Source organism: Lepisma saccharinum, chromosome 28 (assembly GCF_977018435.1).
Source record: "Lepisma saccharinum chromosome 28, izLepSacc3.1, whole genome shotgun sequence".
NCBI lineage: Eukaryota > Metazoa > Arthropoda > Insecta > Zygentoma > Lepismatidae > Lepisma > Lepisma saccharinum.
The window spans coordinates 14901070-14921676 of NC_139256.1; the positions used below are offsets into that span (position 1 = coordinate 14901070).

At 39.7% G+C, this 20607-nt stretch overlaps 1 protein-coding gene across 1 annotated transcript in view; it reads right to left on the reverse strand.

The window, feature by feature from the left end:
• Positions 1-224: 224 nt before the first annotated feature.
• LOC145980618 (TNF receptor-associated factor 4-like) overlaps positions 225-20607 on the reverse strand; it is a 101650-nt gene continuing 81267 nt past the window's right edge. Inside the window, exons 3-5 of the mRNA XM_083113654.1 lie at positions 4433-4782; positions 3618-3748; positions 225-1845 (exon numbers count right to left, since the gene is read on the reverse strand). Of these exons, the coding sequence (XP_082969780.1) occupies positions 225-1646 (1422 nt within the window). The 5' untranslated portion in view covers positions 1647-1845; positions 3618-3748; positions 4433-4782. The remainder of the gene's footprint in view (positions 1846-3617; positions 3749-4432; positions 4783-20607) is intronic.

Sequence of the window (20607 nt, forward strand, 5' to 3'; positions counted from 1 at the left end):
GAATTACATGTATTAAATTTGTTGCTCTTCAGGTAGTTCAGTATTTACCAAATATTCTTAAGATCTGAATTTATTTCTCAGTTTTATTGTGTGTTATTGCGCATGAATTTTCTTTAAACAATGAATTATATGACAAAGAATATTTCCCTTCACAAAGAACTATATCGAATATCACAAATCACAGTATCGTGCTGCTTATTACTTCATATCTTTCAGCATTACTATCATTCTTCCACAGATACTTCCAGAAATATTGCATTGTCTACTACGTAACTTCTGCTATTGAGTACTTCGTGAGAAACAAAAGAAGGATACCCGCGTCCGGCATTGCATTTACCGTCCTTGGGTTTAATAAAGGACTCACTGTCAAATCCGCGAAATCTTCTAACAATATCCTCGCCATCCGTTGCTTGGTCAACTAATCTAAACTTTACAATCTTTGTGAAGGGCCACTTCAAAATGGAATCATACTCTCCTGGCATCACTTGAACGTAAACTCCTGAATGGCCTTTCTGCTCACAATCATCATCATCAGGGTATAACAGCAATCTTAATTTGTAGCCGTGCTTACTGCTGTAAAATGTAGGACTATAAATATTATAATCGTTATCGTTCTTAGCTTTCTCTATCTTCTCAGCTATGTGTTCCACTTTCCACAAGAAAGTGACCTTTCTTAGTTCCTTTATCTCCATCTGCAGTTCTCCGTTTCTTTTCCTCTCGCTCTCTAATTGCATTTTGAGATTTTCAACAAATCCCTTTATTAGATTCATGTGGTGCCCCATCTCTTTCTTCACATGTTGCGTCATCCCTGCAGGAAAACCTTCATAGTAGCAGTGCATTCCCTTGTAAGCACACGCAGCAAATCGTTTCTGGCATTTTTCATCCAAATGTCGTTCCACGTCTTCTCTTGCAACTACAACATCACAACTCTCAGGACAAGGAATCGGGAACTTCACACATTTTGCGTGATGATCCTCCAACAACTGTCTCTCGAATTTCTCCTCACAATGCTCACACGCTAACAGTGTTTTCGGGCACTCGTTTCGATAGTGTTCACTAAGATCTTTCCTCGATATTTTAACTCCACATTTATTGCCACAGCGTACAATTGCTGATTCGCAGATGTCGTAATGTTTGGCCAACGAGTACTCCTGTACGAACGAGTCGCAGAACACGCACTGTACCTCACGCATCACGCACTTCTCTTTCAGATGAAAACACATATCCTCTGATTTCACTTCCTTCAAACATTTCTCGCAGACGCACATTTCAGATTTCTTCCCGTATTGTTTGTCATAGGTTGTTGTTGATTTGGAACCGGCCTCGTCTAACTGTTCGGATAAACTAGTGTGATCAATTTGATCACCACACTCCACTTCGCATTCCACAACCTGCTGTGAACACTGAACCTTGTGATCCTCTAGGTCTTCTTGTGAAATTGTCTCTTTACACAGATCACACACGACTTTTCGTTTTCTGCAGCTGTCTTTCAAGTGTTCGCTCATCATTTGACGAGGAAGTTTAAGCCCACATTCATTTCCACATACAACTTCTTCAGCTCTGCAGATTAACTGATGATTTTCTAATTCTTTCTCCTCCACCCCTTTCGTGCAAAAGGAACAGGTCTTATAAGCTGCTGTTGGCATTCTCCTTAGCTACATTTAAAACCCGACACAAAAACTTATTTGAAGGTAATAGCTCTTCTCAAAAAGACGATCTTCACAGTATGACTGCTGACTGGAGAGATGGTTTCTCTAACGTTTGCTTCCACTATTCTCTTCAAATTACGTCTCCTTGAACACGTGGTATAAATCCTGAGATTATATATGTAAAGAAACTGTTGATCTGAAACGAAAGAAATAGAAAGTGTGTTTTAGACTATTTCAAAGCCGTTAGACACGGTAGCTCAGTCGTTATGGCGTCTGACTACATGCAAGAGACCTGGGTTCGATCCGGGAGAACCGGGATATTTTCCACCTGTTCAAGCGGCTCCAGCGACGTATAAAGTGGGAACCTGGAGGAAACTCTGGGGGGGTTAAAGGTGGCCAGGGGCGTGTTGCTGATCATATCACACCCACCCTCGGCCGTGATCAAGAAAGTGCGGGGCCCTAACTCCACACCCACTATACGCCTTCATAGTGTGGTGCAAAGCACAGGGGAGCACTTTACTTTTTCAAAGTCCTAAGAATGAATGCCAATAAAATACCATCTCTACGGCGATAAAAATGTACCGAGAATACTACTATATTTGTAATAAATATTTTACTGTAACTTTTGTAAATATGTTCCGATGAATACAGTATACGATTATATTAGGTGTTGCATGCATCTTTTAAGTTAGATCACGCTTCGCGTCGTGTTAACCATTATACTTCACATCTTCAAAGATAACATGTACTATCTTTGACCGAAAATCTCTTAGCACTTACTATTTCTGAATCATTATTGGTTTACTTCTGCCTAACAAAACAGGCAGATAATATGTTTTTCATACACTTATTTCTGTCTCTATGTGATATTTCCCGGGATTGAATCCCGGCTTCGGCATGAATGTTTGTGAGTGTCCATTCATCAGTTTCGTTATATCATCATTCATCTTCACTTAAACACTTCAAAAAGGCTTGCAACATTTCAAAAACTTCTTATTTTTGCATCCTCTGGGTCTATATAGATGTCCACATAAAATGTCTCAAGACACCTTAAAGTGCTGTAATGCTACATGAAAATAAGTGTTGCAGTTACCCCGAAAATCGGTGGATTATTATGTGTTCCTGCTTCAATGATGTAAACAACATTCTTATTGTTTTGGTTAACCTGGAGAGGGAGGAAAATAACTTGAAAATATAAACAAAAACAGATAAAGCTCTCTCTATGCCTTGCTGCCCAATATTCTCTGTCATTTGAAATAAAAACAAGTCGCTGCAGTGTCAGTATAGACAAGCACACACATACAAACATTTACTCAGTAGGGTAGGAATCCACAACCCTCCCTCCCCACTGACATTCATCCCTTTCCCAAGAACTCCGGAATCAGCCTAACATGATAATAATGCTGGTTTTCAAAACGTCCACATTTTTACCCCACGAGTTTGCGAGCAAGAATTGGCAACAATTGTCTTCACATAGTGATGACCACCAAACAGTTACCTGCCTGCAATGCCTTGGATGGAGCACTTTAGTCCTGCCTTTGATCTGCTTTCAGAAGGGTACAACATTTCTCGGAAATCCACATGAAACTTTCTGTGCTGGAACCCCAAGTCACAAGGAAGGGTTAACGAAGCTTGAAAAGTAAAAAATTGACAAATGAGTTGTTTCTCTTGGCAGCTCAAGATCATTGGTATCTGATGGCATCGACGAAGAAAATTCAACCGATACTTACCAATACCGCCCTAGTTCATACAGCTTAAAACTTTATAAATTCCATAGATAAAATGAACACAACGTGAGGGGTCCCGGGTTCGAATATCGGCCTGGTCAAGGTTGCTCTTTGTGAGTGTCCCTTCATCAGTGTCATCATCACTCGTCCTAACACTCGCGATTGGCCAAAAGTTGCAGAAAGACGACGATAAATAATAATAAAACAATTAACTCAATTAGATTTGCGGTACTCTACTTACCCAATTTTTCTCCATAAACCCTCAATCAGGATCCTTCAGAAACTGTCAGAATGCTCAAAGTCGGCTGGATCTTAGGCAAATGTGTTTATTGGCATTCTCCACATTCACCGCCATCTATGCCAAGCAGGTTTCTGAAAGGAAGTTGAAAAATTTAAATTAAGCTTACAATTTTGTTAAATTCAACCGCATTCATTTGTACAGGAAGCGAATTAAAATACTTCAAAGTAAATTGCAGATGATTCTTGAAATTGTATGTTTTCCTGAACTTAAATTGTGTTAATGTTTAGAATCTCCAAAAACAGAATATTATAAGATACTCTGGACGCACAGCACAGAAAACCTCACTAACATAAGCTTCCTGAGGAAGGGACAGATGCCCTCAAAAAAGGTTTTTATTGATTGATTGATTTTCTTTATTTTACATCGCTTTTTGTGCCACTTTTGGATAATTTGAGAAGATGGGGATGAGTGATGATATGATGAAATTGATGAATGGACACTTACAAACATTCATGCCCAGGCTGGGATTCGAACCCGCCATGTCTTATATCGCCATATTTAACATGCTCGAGAATATTGTTTTTGAAGGTTTGATTTAATGTTCATGATAAGCTGATCGGTCGGAATTGCACCTACAGTTGAAATTTGTATCCCAACCACTGTGCAATATATCTCAAAAGGGGATCCCCTCCCAGCGTGTTGTGATAATTTCTAAATCTGAAACACAATTTTGTGTAAGTATTTCGGATTCGACAATCTGAACATACATTCGGAAAACTTAAACATGTTAAAAGAGTGAAAATTAACGAACTTACCTTTGAACTCCAGTCTCTATCTCCACTGTCAAACACGCCAGTATAAACTCAACTATTCTGGGAAGCCTGTTCTAGGATTGCGACCTTCAACTATCCATAGACCGCTGCTGCCTTCTAATCCCATCTCAAGTCTGAGTATCTGAGATTTGTTCCAGGCAGTCATTCCATTGGTACCCACAAAAAATTGTGCGTTTTTATGACACGTGACTGGAGCTCAAACAAGAAAAGCTGCTACGGAAAGTGCATTATATTTCACCGGAAAGTGAATTTCCTCCAATGAAAGCAACGGCCTTGGGTGGTGTATGACTCAGGAATTTTTTAGGCTTAATTGTGTAAAGTGCACGAACGTCCTGTAAAAATAAAGAACAAAATTCCATTCCTCTATAAAGTCAAGTATTTCAAAATAATACCATAGTATGATGTAATACTTTAAATTCTCCTACAGAAGCAGTCCTACAATAGGCTGTTATATAAAGCAAGTTCTAGCTGTGTTTTCTCTCTAATTGGGATAATAAACAGAACATTAGCATATCCCAGGGTTACTGGTTATAATAATTTTATTTAAACAATCTGTAATGAAAATATGTATTATAATCAATTAGTATTTAATATGGATTTTTTTATTATTCAAAATATTGTCTTTGCAGTTTCCGTAGCTTCCTAAATGTCCGATTGCAATAAAAAGCTCCACAATATGTAAGTTATATTTTCACGTTCGTCAACAAAGATATTTCATTCTTCCTTCCAAGTTTGTAAGCAGTAAGTACTTGAGAGGACTTTGTGCTGAGCTGTTGTGTGACGCTTTCGCTACTTAGGGTCAAGGTTTGGGTCGTGATCGATGCATGGGTAAGTATAGTCAGTCAGTCATAGTCATTTCCACAAGATTAGTGATTTTCTTGTATTTGTGCATATTTCCAACGTAACTTCTATTAGTATTCTAGAAAGTTAAAATTAAGCGTTTAATATAAAGTTAAGAATGATATACAATCCTAAATACTACAATAAGTAACGTAAAAAGTGTTTTAATTAATTATTCAATTCAAGGACTTGTAATATTATTCATAATTGTTTCTTTGATAGGAATAGAGACATTGGCGTGCGTAGTTGCCTACCTAATCATGAACGTTCGCATACATTTTTTTTTCACGGAGGGGCAAGCAAGAGGGTAAACGAGGCTTATTACCCCGATAATAGTGTTGATAAAAGGTTACCAGGTGACAAACTTTAAAAAGGAGGACATTTTTAGATTTCACAAAATATTTTACAGAAATGAAATACTACTTGAGAACTCTCTAAATGTCATAGCAGGAAAATATAATTTACGCAACTAAATTCGTACATTATCGATTACGAAAATATTAATGCATTGTTTCAGGTCAACATGTATTATATATAACTTGCAATTAAAATGTACATATGTAGTATTTCATCACATTTTACATTTATATTTAAACATTCAGAATTTCTATTTCAATAATTATTTTTCAAAAAGAATCAAAACTAGACTGTGAATTTTTGGGTTTTGTATCATTACTATTATTATAGGTTGTAATACTTGGTAACACTGTTAAGCCTTTTTTCCATATTAATATAGCATTAAAATGCTGACCAAGTCAATACTTATTGTATAAAAGATATTCGCTAAAAACGTAACGTTTCCACCCTCTAACAGGGTCGTCTTCAGACAGACAACGATTCACAATAAATGTATTTGTTGGGGGGGTGGGGGGCAAGGACAGTTTGCTTTCCCTTTATACATAAGGTTTAGCAGTGGATGCAGTGGATGGACGTGCTTGAATAGAGCTCCGCGCTTTCACCCCTCAGCTAGCCTGGCATTCTATTCTCCACCGCTGTACGTTGGCACATCTTCCGCCAGGTCAATAGCTTCACCGTGTGGATCTTCGGGGTTGTTATCATGTCCAAGCCTACACTATCAGTTGTTTCGACCAAAGTGGAAGAAATAGGCAAAACTATGGAAGCATTCCAGCAACGGCTTGATGAGTTGCTAGACAACCATGGATCGGTGCAAGAAGATGCTGACCTCCGCAAGTCACTCCTGAACCTCAGAGAGGAGTTTGTGCAATTTAAGAGATCGACGAGCGACTCCATGACAGAGCTGCGGCGCGACCTAGAGAGCATGAACAAGCAGATACGCACGAACACCATTGAAATAGATGACCTAGCGCAGTACTCTAGGAGGAACTGCATTTTGCTGCATGGGGTCCCCGAAACCACCAACGAAGACGTGGACAGCATCGTGCTCCAGACTTTACAAAATAAGCTTCAGTTGCAGCACATCAAGCTCGAGCACGTTGACCGGTGCCACAGGCTTGGCCCTCCGAAAAGATCGTCTGCGGAAGTTTTGAGATCGGGAAAACGCCCCATCATAGTGAAATTTGTAAGCTATCGCTCCAGGAACGAGGTGTGGAAATCAAAGAAGATGCTAAAGAACTCGTCCCTATTAATTACAGAGTCGCTAACTCCCTACAGACAGAGGGTTTTGCGGGTGGCAAAGGATCGCGTAGGGACACGCAATGCCTGGAGCCAAGACGGGCGCATTTTCGTATCTCACGGAGGTCGTCGCTACCTTATATCTTTCCCCGAGGATCTTGACGTTCTCCCTTGAGATGGGGTGTAACGCGAACTGAGTACGAAGTGTAATGAAGAGCATATGTGACTTTTGTCGTTATGATACGCTGTGTATGAATAATTGTGTGTGTGTGATGTGTTCAAATCATGTGTGTTTAGTGTGAGTTTTTTGTCCGGGTTCTTGTTTATGTTATCGTTTTTTAATGTGAGTGTGTGTGTGTCATTCCCTGATGCTTTCCTCCATGCTATTCTGCTTGACAGGGTAAGTAATAATTCTAAATTTAATTTTGGTATGCTAATGTTTCTTCTCCCATCTTGTTTCTGTTCGTTAAACCTCAATTCTAAAAATGGCTAATCTGGCAACAACGCATCTCGGTGACAGTGGACGAAATTCTGAAGAGGGTCGTCGCTCTGCTAATTGCCCTGGCACTCCGCTCCCCGCGATCAGCACAGTCGAAATTCTCGGAAATGAGCTGAAGACTTGTCCGAACTCACTGTTGGTGTCACACATGAATGCACAGAGCATCGAAGCGCACCTCGATAGCTTCAAAGCTATTTTCTCCCCCCTGAATCTCCGCTGCATTCTTGTATCGGAGACGTGGCTTAATCCCCTCACACCCTCCAGCATGGTCTCCTTGCGAGGCTACAACGTCTTCCGAAACGACATGTTGGGGAAACGAGGTGGCGGGGTGATGGCACTGATAAGGGAAGATATTACCGCGGTGGTTGTGGCTAAATCTGACGGTAACTACGCAAGAATGACAGAATATATTTTCCTTGAACTTACCACCAACAAACAGAAGCTACTGCTAGCTGTTGCGTACCGCCCACCTGGAACGTGCTTTGTAAATTGTGAAGAGGAACTGGCTAAACTCATTCCCATGTACTCGCATGTATTATTACTGGGCGATCTGAACTTTCATTTAGAAACTGACAAACCCGAAGTAAATAAATTCCGCGCTGCTATCTCTTCTTACAATCTAAATATTTTGAAGCTCGATCCTACCTTCCACACGGCTACATCGCATTCTTGGCTAGATGTCATCTTAACAGGAGACTGCTCTCGAATCACCAAACATGGACAAACGAGCGCCTGCGGTCTCTCGTTCCACGATCTTATTTACGTTGCTTACTCGCTCAATGTTCCGAAATCCAAGCCAAACATAATTGAATACCGCGATTTAAAGAAAATTAACCCCGCTTCACTAAACGAAGATGCTACAAGAACCCCATGGAATTCAATAAACAGCTTCACTGATATTAACGATAAGCTTAATGAATTAAATAGTCTAATCTTACACCTTTTCGACAAACATGCTCCACTCAAGAAAAAACGCGTCACGCGGCCTGCTTCCCCCTGGATGACCGACAGCATTCTCGCACTTATGGCGGAGCGCGATTCGGCTCACCGCAGGTTTAAATCTGACAAGCGCCTCAAATCTCCAAATACTTTAAACAGTTTTAATAACTACCGCGTGTTGAGAAATCGATGTAATCAGGCCGTGCGCAACGCAAAGAGAAGGCTCTCTTACGAATTATTAAATATGCAAGGCAACCCCCGAATGTTGTGGAATAACTTAAGAAATCTAGGGCTAGGAGAGAAACGTAACGTAGATCCTACTCGTGTTTCGTCCCTTGATGAATTAAATACACATTTCTCTCTCTCTAATTCAATGAATAACGATGCTAAAAATGTTACCATTAGAGCTATAGCAAACCACAAAACAGAAATGATAGAGTTCAATTTTAACCCAGTCTATGAGTTCCAAGTTGCAACTGCAATCGGTCGGATCAAATCTGGTTCTGAAGGAGCCGACAACCTCCCATTGCGACTAATAAAGCTGATTTTACCTCATGTATTGCCATACATCACTGACATTTTTAATCTTTCTCTGCGCTCTGGTATTTTTCCAGATAAGTGGAAAATAGCACACGTTCTTCCTCTCGCCAAGACTGACCCCGCCACTTCCATTGACAATTTCCGACCTATCAGTATTCTTCCCGCGCTATCGAAAGCATTAGAATACATTGCTCACGACCAAATCAGCCGACATACAAATGAAGTTCTGGCTCCGTTTCAGTCGGGATTTAGACCTAATCACAGCACTAGCACCGCCATGACTCACATAACCGACGACGTCAGACAAGCTATGGACTGCAGACAGGCGACAGTTTTAGTTTTATTGGACTACACGAAAGCTTTCCAGTCACTCGACCATGATATTCTCGTTTCCAAGCTAAAATCATTTTTTAATTTCACCACCTCTGCAACCGACTGGGTCAAATCCTACTTAACTGGACGTAAACAAAGGGTGGTTTATGATGGCAAGTGTACTCGGCCCTTTATTATTTTCTTTATACATTAATGACCTACCAAATATCTTGAAACACTGCCGTTATCACCTGTATGCCGATGACCTCCAGTTGTACTATTCTGCACCCCCAGTAATGTTAAACGATGGTATTTCCAAGGTTAATGAAGATATAGAGAGGATTGTTAACTGGTCGCTAGACAATGGCATGTATATTAACCCTAATAAAACACAAGCAATTTTGATTGCTTCCGATAAACTGAAACGTTATGTAGATCTTAACATTCTGCCTTCCATTCTTGTAGATTCGACTCACATTCCATTTAACCAAACTGTTAAAGATCTGGGAATGGACATTTCCACTCAATTTTTTTTACAGCAATTTTAAAAACTACACCCTGGAAAAATGACCCCTGCAAGTTCTCGCGTTTCTCTGCGTCCAGTTTAAGGCAGAAACGAGACTTCCAAAGTTGCGAGGCTAGCGTTGCGCTGAAAACACACCGCCGCCATGTTACTACGTCACTCCTTAGGGAAAGCTCGTTTGTCGTCTGCTTCGAGCGTCCAGTTCCGGATGGGTAGCCCACGGTGAGCGAACACGTGCAGCAGTTTTACAATTCTGTACCGATTTAAATACTGGAAGAAGGAGCGATAGGAGAAAGGAAAGCTATGCTTTGTAATGATCATTCTTCTATGAAATATCCGTGCTGCTCACGTGCAAGGTAAATGGAAGGGTTCAGTTGCGTGTGTGTTCTCAGGCCATGCGAAAAATATTGCTTATAAAATTGGTTGCTGACCAGACACTCAAAAATATTTTTTAAACTTATATTTATCGATATTTACCGTAACCTATGTAGTGCAACATAGGAATTTTCACATTCTTCACTTTATTTATAAAGCCTATTTAACTTTCTTTTCCATAAAGCAGTTTCAGTTTGTGTTCCATTTCTGTTGCGCAAATTATGATCAAACATTTTTGTGCAGATAAGAGAAAATACACTGAGAAGATTACATTAGTTGCACAGTACATATCTATACTTAGTTTATGTATAATTATTACAAGGAAATAATGTGTATAACCATGGGCGTATTTAAGGGGGATTCAACGGGTCCAACCCCCCTCTTTTTTTGGTTCACTAAAATTACCAGTTTCCTTGTTCTATCCGCTTGTTTATAAAAAAATCCTTTTGACTTATTTCATTCTCTTAAATTAGAGACGTATAGGACGGGATACGGATGGGAAGTAAATTTCGTAATTCCACACACCAGATGGGACTGCAGACCAATATCTGCAATTTGCTGATAGTTTCGGAATTTCTGCGATAAGAAACTGCATTGAGACTGTCAAATCAGTTATTTTTCCCCCTCGAATCATATTAAAGAAATTTGGTTCTTAAAAACGTAGTGACACAAGATGAACAGAAGAGTATCAATACTAAGTAGCGTGACTTCGTGACTACAAACACACAACTTTGTCGGGTCCAACATCCCCTCCCCCCATGCTCCCCAACAAGCTTCCGGCCAGCAGTGTCCTGGATTTTTACTTACGAAATAAAGCAACCCTAATCATACCAAAAGTTGATCCATCCCTCCCCCCCCCCCCCGTGAACTATATATACACGCCCATGTGTATAACAATATCCCATACTGAAATGGTACGATATAATTCTTTTGAATTTTGTACTGCGAAAAAAGCCGCCTCATCTCGTTACCCCGAACGCATTAATTGGTTGGTTCATAACTTCACCACTAAGGATCCTATCGAGACGAGACATGGCAGCCTTGGTCTCGTTCTCGTTGAGAGTTGTAAATGTCTGTCTCGTGTTTATTTGTAAATGTCTCATTGACAGTCTCGTCTCAATTTATAAACATCCGTCTCGGTTTGGGAGGGCAATTCTCGTTCTCGTCTCAAGTCTAGAAAAATATAGAATTAACAACGCATGAAAAGGCTTTTCATTATAAATACAAAACAAACCTTTCTTCTTATTATTTTTTTTTTGACTCCTCGTTTCGACGGTACAGCCCTCGAAAACTAAATATTATCCTGCTTATATATGCAAACCAAACTGCAGATTCAGAATTACCAGGAATGAACTGGCATTGTAATTATTATACACAAAATTCATGATTTATCTGAGGAAGTCGCATGTTCCAGGTTTGACTCTCGACCTGGACATGATTGTTTCCTTGTGAGTGACATTTCATTGAACTGGAAATTGTTACATGGGAGGATGTTTGCTCGAGACTTTGGGGACAGCTAGGGGGATGCTTCTATTGTTAATGTTAGTGTTGCTCACGAGACGAGACATTTTCCGTCTCGTCTCATAAAAGGAATGTTTTCGAAATGAGGCAGGTTGGGTGATACTTAGATTGTGCAGTTGGTGGTAGTGTGTATGTGTGTGTGTGTGGGGGGGGTGTACTCCTGCACCCCGACTTCGAATATTGCTTGTAGTTATTCAACTTCATTGTAGCGATTAACCAAAATTGGGAAGAAATGTGATGTTAGAGATGATACATAATAAATTAACCATGCGTTCTCATCGTTGCGGTTAAACTTAGGACCAGAAAAGCGACATAAAAGTAGGCTAAATACAAAAATTTGCAATATATATATTAACTGAAGAAAACTGTCATTTACTGCAGGAAATTTAAAAACTCACCGTACCTTTTTATACCGTATCACCTCTTATATTGCAGAAATTGGCGTGTAAACCAGTGTGTTCTAAAAGTATTATCTTAAAAATTGTGTAGAAAATATTATGACGAAAATAATTGTAATTCCAGAAAAGGCATTCCTATAACATTAAGTTGTTGCCAGTAAGAACTAACCTATGTATTCGCAATGAACAAGGCGTTCACGTGTTCAGCCATTGACTGTTACAAGGTTTGCTTTGTCACCCTAATGGGAAAACCCTCTACCGAGTGGCTGAATTATAGTAAATACTACTATACTGCTAGGGCATAATTCATCTCCAAGAAATGGAGCACAAATTTTTGCACTGGAAGTTGTAAGATACTTGTTTTACACAGTAACAAGTGAATATGCTGTCGCTTCCGCGGCTCATGCTAAGTTGACGGGACGAGCAGAAGCCCCGCCTGCACGCATTTCTAAGTGATGACGTCAGATGACCACCTGTCTGTGGAGAGGACGTTTTCAAATCCGTGACGTAGGAGGTGAATTTCAGCGGTGTTTGAAGGCGTGTTTCTCGAGAACCGAAACAAATATCGCCGAGATATTTTGCACATCCCATGTTTGTGTCATTATCTGTAAAATGAATGGATTTAAAACGTTTTTCATGTCAAAGTGGAAATGTCCAATAGACGGAAATTTATCATGGTCACATCACACAAGTTCGGCGTGTAGAAAAGCTTTCGCATCTCTGTATTCTATAAGACGCATGGGCAAGTTCCTCCCCACCTCCATCAAGGCCAAACTATGTCAGTCCCTAGTTTTATGCCATTTAGATTATTGTGACGTAGCGTATTCCGGCTTAACAGGTGAGTCAGCTAGACGTCTGCAGAGTGTTCAAAATGCCTGCGTACGATACATTTTTAATTTAAAATATTGGGACCACCTATCACCTTATTTTCTCAAATTGGGGTGGCTACGTATGCAAGAAAGACGAACGCTGCACACTCTGATTTTACTTTACAAAGTTCTCAACCTCAAGTCACCTTCCTATCTCCTCTCTCGCTTCCAATTTCTTCACGAATTTCACAATCGCGACACCAGATCACGCAGCTCCTCAGTTCTCTCTATCCCCGTCCACAGATCAAACTTCTTCTCCAACTCTTTCTCCGTATCGGCTGTAAGACTATGGAATCAGCTGCCAGAAAGCTCTAGAGCAGTAAGCTCCGTCGGTTCCTTTAGCAGACGTGTTCGCCACTCTCTTCAGAGTAGTCGTTAGATCTTCCCCTGTCAAGCAGACTAAAAAGCATGTGCTAGTGAACGAATTCTTAAAATACCTTGCAGTTACTTAAATACAATTTTAAATTTTGCATTCTTTCATTCCATATTTAGTTTTTTTGTGTATTATATATTTTGTATTTTGTGTGTTATATTCAGGGCTTTAAGACTTGTGTGTATGAGTATAATGTGTGTGTGTGGACCTATGTGAAATGACTTAGTGTACTTTGTGTATAATATAATAATGTATAATTTTAAATGTATGGTTGAGTGGAAGAAAAGGCTTTGTACGGCCTTAACTCCGCCATTTAAAACAAGGCATTAATAATAATAATAATAATAATAATAATAATAATAATAATAATAATAATAGTGCGCAGGCAAAGGTAGCAAGAAGTGTGAATGCAGTTTGCCCCCCTCCCTCCCTAATCCCCGCCACTGATAACCATCAATACAATAAATCTAAAACAGTGAGATGGACTGAGGGTTTTTTCCCCGATTGAACTTTCATCAAGCCTTTTGATTCCCTAATCAGAGGATCTCCGCACGCCTATAAATAGAGAGACATAGTGCCGATTGTTAGTTATTTTTTGTACTCTCACTGACAGACAGATAGGTCGTTCGAGTTATCAAGTATATATTTTCATTAACATCTCATACTTCTTTCATAAAATGCATAAAATCTTATATTTGTGTGATGCAATGGTGCCTGCAATCAATACATATCAAATGGAGCGGTTGTTAACTCAAGATATAAAATTATACCGGTCAATCCACAACGTATTGTAGGAAGAAATTGGTATTTTATGTCTTTGATACGTGGAACAAATTATATTCTTGTAACTTGGTTACATCTGAGGTACTGAAAGTTAGATATATATCAATTGTGTACTTTCGATCGTTTGGCTGCCATTTTTATTACTGTCAATCCACTTAATTTGTCTTCCCCTTTTAGTACTTCCTGAACAATTGATATATGTTAATCGATGGCGTCGACTATTGACTAGAATAATCGAATTAAAGCATGAGCGTGGCCAAAAAATTTTCTGGTGCGGATCGGCAGTTCACATGAAATTGAAAAACATTGTTATTAAATATAAATTAATGAATGAGCTAACTGCATGTGTGCATGTGTGATTACAAGGCGACGGCGCTACAACTGCGCATTCGGGGAGGCATCCGATATCGCAACCGAATTTTCGGGTTCGAGTTGGTCACTTTGCTTCATGGTTAAATAATTGGCCTATGATCAGATCCATGTGTATATTCAGCCAATAATAATTATAATAACTCCAAATGACGTAGTTGTAGTGTCGTTGCCTTTTAATCAAAATTTCAACTGTTAAAACTTTTAGAAGAAAATTGAAAATATATTACATTCTTCCTTACGGTGTTCTCAATATTCTGTATTTAAAAAAAACCTATAGCGCTACAGCCCAATATTGGGCCAAGGCTAACCTACCGACTGCTGGCCTCCTTCCCACGCGGGGCACCAGGGGTGCGTGGAGATCTGCAGCCAGACTAGGGGGACGGGTGGTCGGCCCGACCAACACCCAGCCGTTGTAGGACTTCGTGACCGGATTACGCTCACTCACTCGGAGCTCCCCACTTTCCTCACGATGGTGGGTTGCCACAGGCCCTATACACAGGCCGAAAATTACCGGAGACTGAACCCGGGATCGAACCCATGCCGTCCCGCAACCGCCGTCCAAAGCAAGGTGCCTTAGACCGCACGGTCACGGAGGAGGACAATATTCTGTATTAGTTTTATAAAAAAAAGTTAACTGAAATGAAAATAGGAGGCAAAACGCACTTCATGATCGTGTCAGGCGCAATCTTTGAATGCTTGTTATTCGAGACGCTCACGACAGTGACAGTGTACAATTGGTTGGTAATGATGTTTTTTAGTAATTATTTTAATTAATAAACAACTGCCTCTCTATATAAAAAAGAAGCATTAACGAAATATTATCATATTACCCCCAGGTAATTTTCTCGTACGGCATGGGTAAGCTAGGGTTAAAAACAAATTCATTCAATAATAATACTCTCTTTAGCAGGCTTCGTTTAGGCACAAACAATGGTTGGTGCGCGTTCATTACATACAAACGACATATACCTGAAACTTTCCTTCAAGTTGTAATGTCAATTTGAGGGAATACTTCATGTTGGCTTCATTGAAGCTTGACGTGCACAGCAACGGATGTTGGTTCACAATGGAAAGGAAGTTCAGAAACGGAAGTTGGAGGAAAATCACGTATAGTATTCAACGCGACGTTGCAAAATTTATTTGTTGTCACATCTATTTGAACTTGAAGACTGGCTTCAGAAAAGGAGGCGATATTCCTGGGTAAAGAAAAAGAAACAAATCGATCATACAATTCGATTATCGCAAGTGGAAATAGAAAAACTTGTGATTTGACCAAATTCCCAACATGAACAAGTGGGATAAATATTATCTTGAAGGTTATTTTGTTATAAAAGATTGTATACAGAATCATGGACCATTTGAAATTATTAAGCAACATAGATAAACAAAGGTATCTGGTGAAAATTGGGAAGTTCCCCGAACCTTTCGATGAAGATTTGAGAACAATACTAATCTTTTACGATCTAATGTTGATATTCTTCTTCTTTCTATATCTCTCGTTCTCTCTCTGTCTGTATATATACAATAAACATTTTCCCATATTAAACAAGAAAATTCATTCACTTATAAATTAACACTTTTTGAGCATCAGATTCTGCCCTTCGTATGCAGTCAAAGGAAAATAAACCAAATCAATCAATCAATCAATCAATCAATCTTTGAAACATCAGGAGTGATTACGAGGAACGGGGGTTGCAGAATAAAGGGGTTTTTTCACCGCGTTAAATCCTATAAATTTCGAACTGTCTACCTAGGTATCTGCAATCCTATCTGTAACTGTCTCATGAGTGGTAGTTCTTTCTAGGAGTGTTAGTGGCTAAATCACTGTGCTGATTGCAAAACAAGAACGAAATGAACAAACATCTAGCTCGAAGACATGTTTTCTTTACCGAAAGGGGGGGGGTTGTAATAACGTCTAGCAGGCATAATTGTCGTACTGATAGCCGGTAACACTTTTAAAAAGTCACGCCACGCCACTACCACTGTATAACATCATCACTCTTAATTTGTGTTCGTGCTTACTGCTGTAAAAGGGGGGACTACACATCTTTAGAATGTTCTTAGTTTTTCTATCTCCACAAAAAACTGGCCTGTCTTAATTCCTTTATCTGCATCTGCAGTTCTTCGTTTCTTTTCCTCTCGTTCTCTAATTTCATTTCAAGATTTTCAACTATGCCTTTTACTTCTTGATTCCTTTTCTTCTCACCCTCTAATTCCATTTCAAGATTTTCAACTATGCCTTTTACTTCTTGATTCCTTTTCTTCTCACCCTCTAATTCCATTTCAAGATTTTCAACTATGCCTTTTACTTCTTGATTCCTTTTCTTCTCACCCTCTAATTCCATTTCAAGATTTTCAACTATGCCTTTTACTTCTTGATTCCTTTTCTTCTCACTCTCTAACTTCAATTGAAGATTATCGAATGTGCATTTCATATCTTCGTTTCTTTTCCTTTCACTCTCGAATTTCATTTGAAGATTTTCGACTATGGTTTTTATTAGGTCCACGTGAAGCGCCACGTCTTCCTTCACATGTTGCGTCATCCCTGCAGGAAAACCTTCATAGCCGCACTGCATTCCCTTGTAAGCACACGCAGCGAAGAGCTTCTGGCATTCTTCATCCAAATGTCGTTCCATGTCTTCTCTGGCAACTTCAACACCACAACTCTCAGGACAAGGAATCGGAAACTTCACACATTCCTCGTGGTGATCCTCCAACAACTGTCTCTCGAATTTCTCCTCACAATGCTCACACGCTAACAGTGTTTTCGGGCACTCGTTTCGATAGTGTTCACTAAGATCTTTCCTCGATATTTTAACTCCACATTTATTGCCACAGCGTACAAGTGCTGATTCGCAGATGTCGTAATGTTTGGCCAACGAATTATTCGGTACGAACGAGTCGCAGAAAACGCACTGTACCTCACGCATCACGCACTTCTCTTTCAGATGAAAATCCGTATTCTCTGATTTCACTTCCTTCATACACTTCTCGCAGATGCACATTTCAGATTTCTTCCCATATTGTTTGTCAAAGGTTGTTGATGATTTGGAACAGTCCTCGTCCAAGTGTTCAGGCAAACTAGAGTGATCGGTTTGCTCACCACACTCCATTTCGTATTCCACAACCTGCTGTTAACACTGAACCTTGTGATCCTCTTGGTCTTCTTGTGAAATTGTCTCCTTACACAGATCACACACGACTTTTCGTTTTCTGCAGATCTTTTTCGAGCGTTCGCTCATCATTTGACGTTTACGTTTAAGCCCACACTCATTTTCACACTCATTTCAACTTCTTCAACTCTGCAGATTATCGGATGACTTTCTAATTCTTCCTCCTCCACCTCTTTCGCAGAAGAGAAACATGTTTTGTAGGCTGCTGTTGACATTCTTCTTAGCTACACTCACAGCTAGACACAGAACTTTATATGTAGTGTAGATAATGATTCGTCTGAAAATCCTCTCTATACGATTATCGCGTTATAACCTGTGACCTCAATTGTGGAGATAACTCTGGCTAACATTTACTTTATAAACTCGGAAGAACTCCATTTCGTGAACACGTGATACAATCCTCTGTCGATAGATAATAAACAACACTGGGACTTTGGAAAGAGAGATATGATATGTAAAGGAAAATCTGTTGAACTGGAATGAGAGAATTAGTTATCCTCGGTGCCCCTTCGGTTATGTTCGGGTCTTGGCCGAAGCAAACTGCCGCTATCATTTCTACGCGAGGTTCAGAGAGGGAAAGTGTTTTATTACTTTGATTGATTTGACGTTTTAAGTCCACTTTATACGCAGTAAGGCTAATCGGGACTGGACCTACAGTTTAAAGTTGGATCCGAACCATTATGTTACTCCACCGGTTATCGAACCCGGAACCCCTTGATTACAAGGTAACGACGCTACCACTGCGCCATCGGGGAGGCCATTTAGGAGGAAATATTAATTATCATACTTCGGGATGGTATTGAGGTACTCTTTTAATGATTACTAACATAATTAAAACATTCTACTTTTAAGAAGGGGGGGTGAATTACAATTGCAAACGTATTGTAAAAATTCATGTTTCTGAAACCGATCGGTGTATTACAAAGAAGGTTGTCCGTGTTCTCATTCGCATTTCCGAGGAATTCTAAAAATAAATTTATTGAAACAAAATCATGTGTGTTCTTACGACCATAATCCTCCACCTGATTACGATGCTGTAATGAATGATAGCCAAGTGTCCTAATGATATGAATATTCGAAATCAACACTAGATTTAATTTTGGACGGTATAAGAGAACATTCCATACTATATAGTACTTGACAACTGCTAGAGAAGAAAACTAGGGTAATTTATATCGACAGTGATATATAACAAAAGAACATTGCAGAATTTCTTACGAGCAGTAGCACATAATCTAAAGTTGCAATGCATGTAAAGCGACAATATCGAAGGTGAATAAATATTGTTAACTGAATAGAGTAAAAGGTGACGAAACCCAAGGTGAATCAATATTGTCCTGGTTGTCTCTCATTCTGGAGAGCCCCCGGGCGACCTCCTCTCCCCTCGAGTGCAGCAAACCAACTGACGCTCCTCACCCAATGACGTCACTAAGGACGCCACCGGGTGGCGGCCCGTCATTGGCTGCGGCCCCCGATGGGATCGGAGGCCCTCGAAGGGCCGTCCGCTTTATTAAATTCAGAAAATACAAAGTACACATCATAGCTACAAAGGTTATACACAACATAGGAAACAAACATTAACTCCGGGTAGTGACAAACTCTACGCCGGAGATTGAAAAACACCGTAGTGTTGTCAGTAAAAAGAGAAACATGTTTAGGGTACATACACAATAAGGCCCCCAGGGCCGCCTGAAACTCATAAAAACCGATGTATTGCACAGGAAGCTGCAAATACTGAAACAAAATTTGTCCATCTTGAAAAACCGCCGCCATTGAAGACACTGTGGCGTCGGTATATACAATCACTGTGTCCAGTTTTTAAAGTGACGAAATCAAAGGTGAAGAAATATTGATTTTGTTAAACACAGCATCAATATTTTTCGTTTTTACAATTTACATATGAATTATTTATCATTTGCTTTCTGTTTGTGATTTCTACTTTCGCCATTTTTCCATTTCGTGTCATTCTAAAGAATGATGGGATCTGAACCAGTTAATTGATGGGGTGATGTAAACTACTCATCATTCATCCTCTTGATGAGACCACTCGTCATTGACATGACGAGTTATTGCTTGGCATGCGAAAGGTACAAATTACACAAAGGAATTAAACTACTGAAAAGACAATGGTCACTCGTTGGATTTTGTGAACCGTTGAACCTGTATCATGGCTGGGTGTAGGATAATTACCTGTCTATCTGATGTCTTTAGCTGAATGAAAATAGCGAAGTCCTCTGTAAGCTTCTCTCCTATGCTGACCAAAGCGTGCTTCCACCATCGACCTCCTGCCTTGCTGACCACCTTCTCCCTCTCTACTCCATCTCCAAAGTCAGTCACCTCCCAGCTTGTCTCACCTCTATATTCCCTGGCCATCGAGCTCTTCCTCGATGCCGAATCGCCGAATCGTGTGATTATCATAATTGCTACCATGCAAACCGCTGACACCATAACCAGAAGTATTACCTGTTTCCTGAATGCTCAGGAGGTTTGCATGGCACAACACAATGCATTGTAAACATGCCTAAGAGGCTTGAGACAGCTGAGAAAAACAAGTGAATGCCCTGGTCAACATGAAGCGTTCAGAGAGACTTAATAAAATAAACATACAATCTTAGGGATTGTTACGATTTGCCATTTTCACTTTGGCCATTTTTTCCATTTGCCATTTTTACCGGATACCAGAATATCAGATGAAAGAAAGTATTTTTTGAAGGGGGTGTTTATTTATATACAAAGTCGTTATAATAATAATAATAATAATAAGGCAAAAATTAGTAACAATTATTATTTCAACTATTAACGAATAGAGTCCCTATAATAATTAGCGATGGGCAGGAGCGATACTACCTGGAATTTAAAAAGAGGACACGTGGACATGCGTAATAACATGCAGAAAAACTGAAAAGGAGAAAGACGGACAAAACAATGTAACAAAATGTACAGTAGTAACAAAGATGTCAGGAAACAATAGTTTAATATTGAACTTACACTTTGATGAAGTAGTTTTCTTTGTTATGATCTGAATTAAGTCCCTTTGCACACTTCTC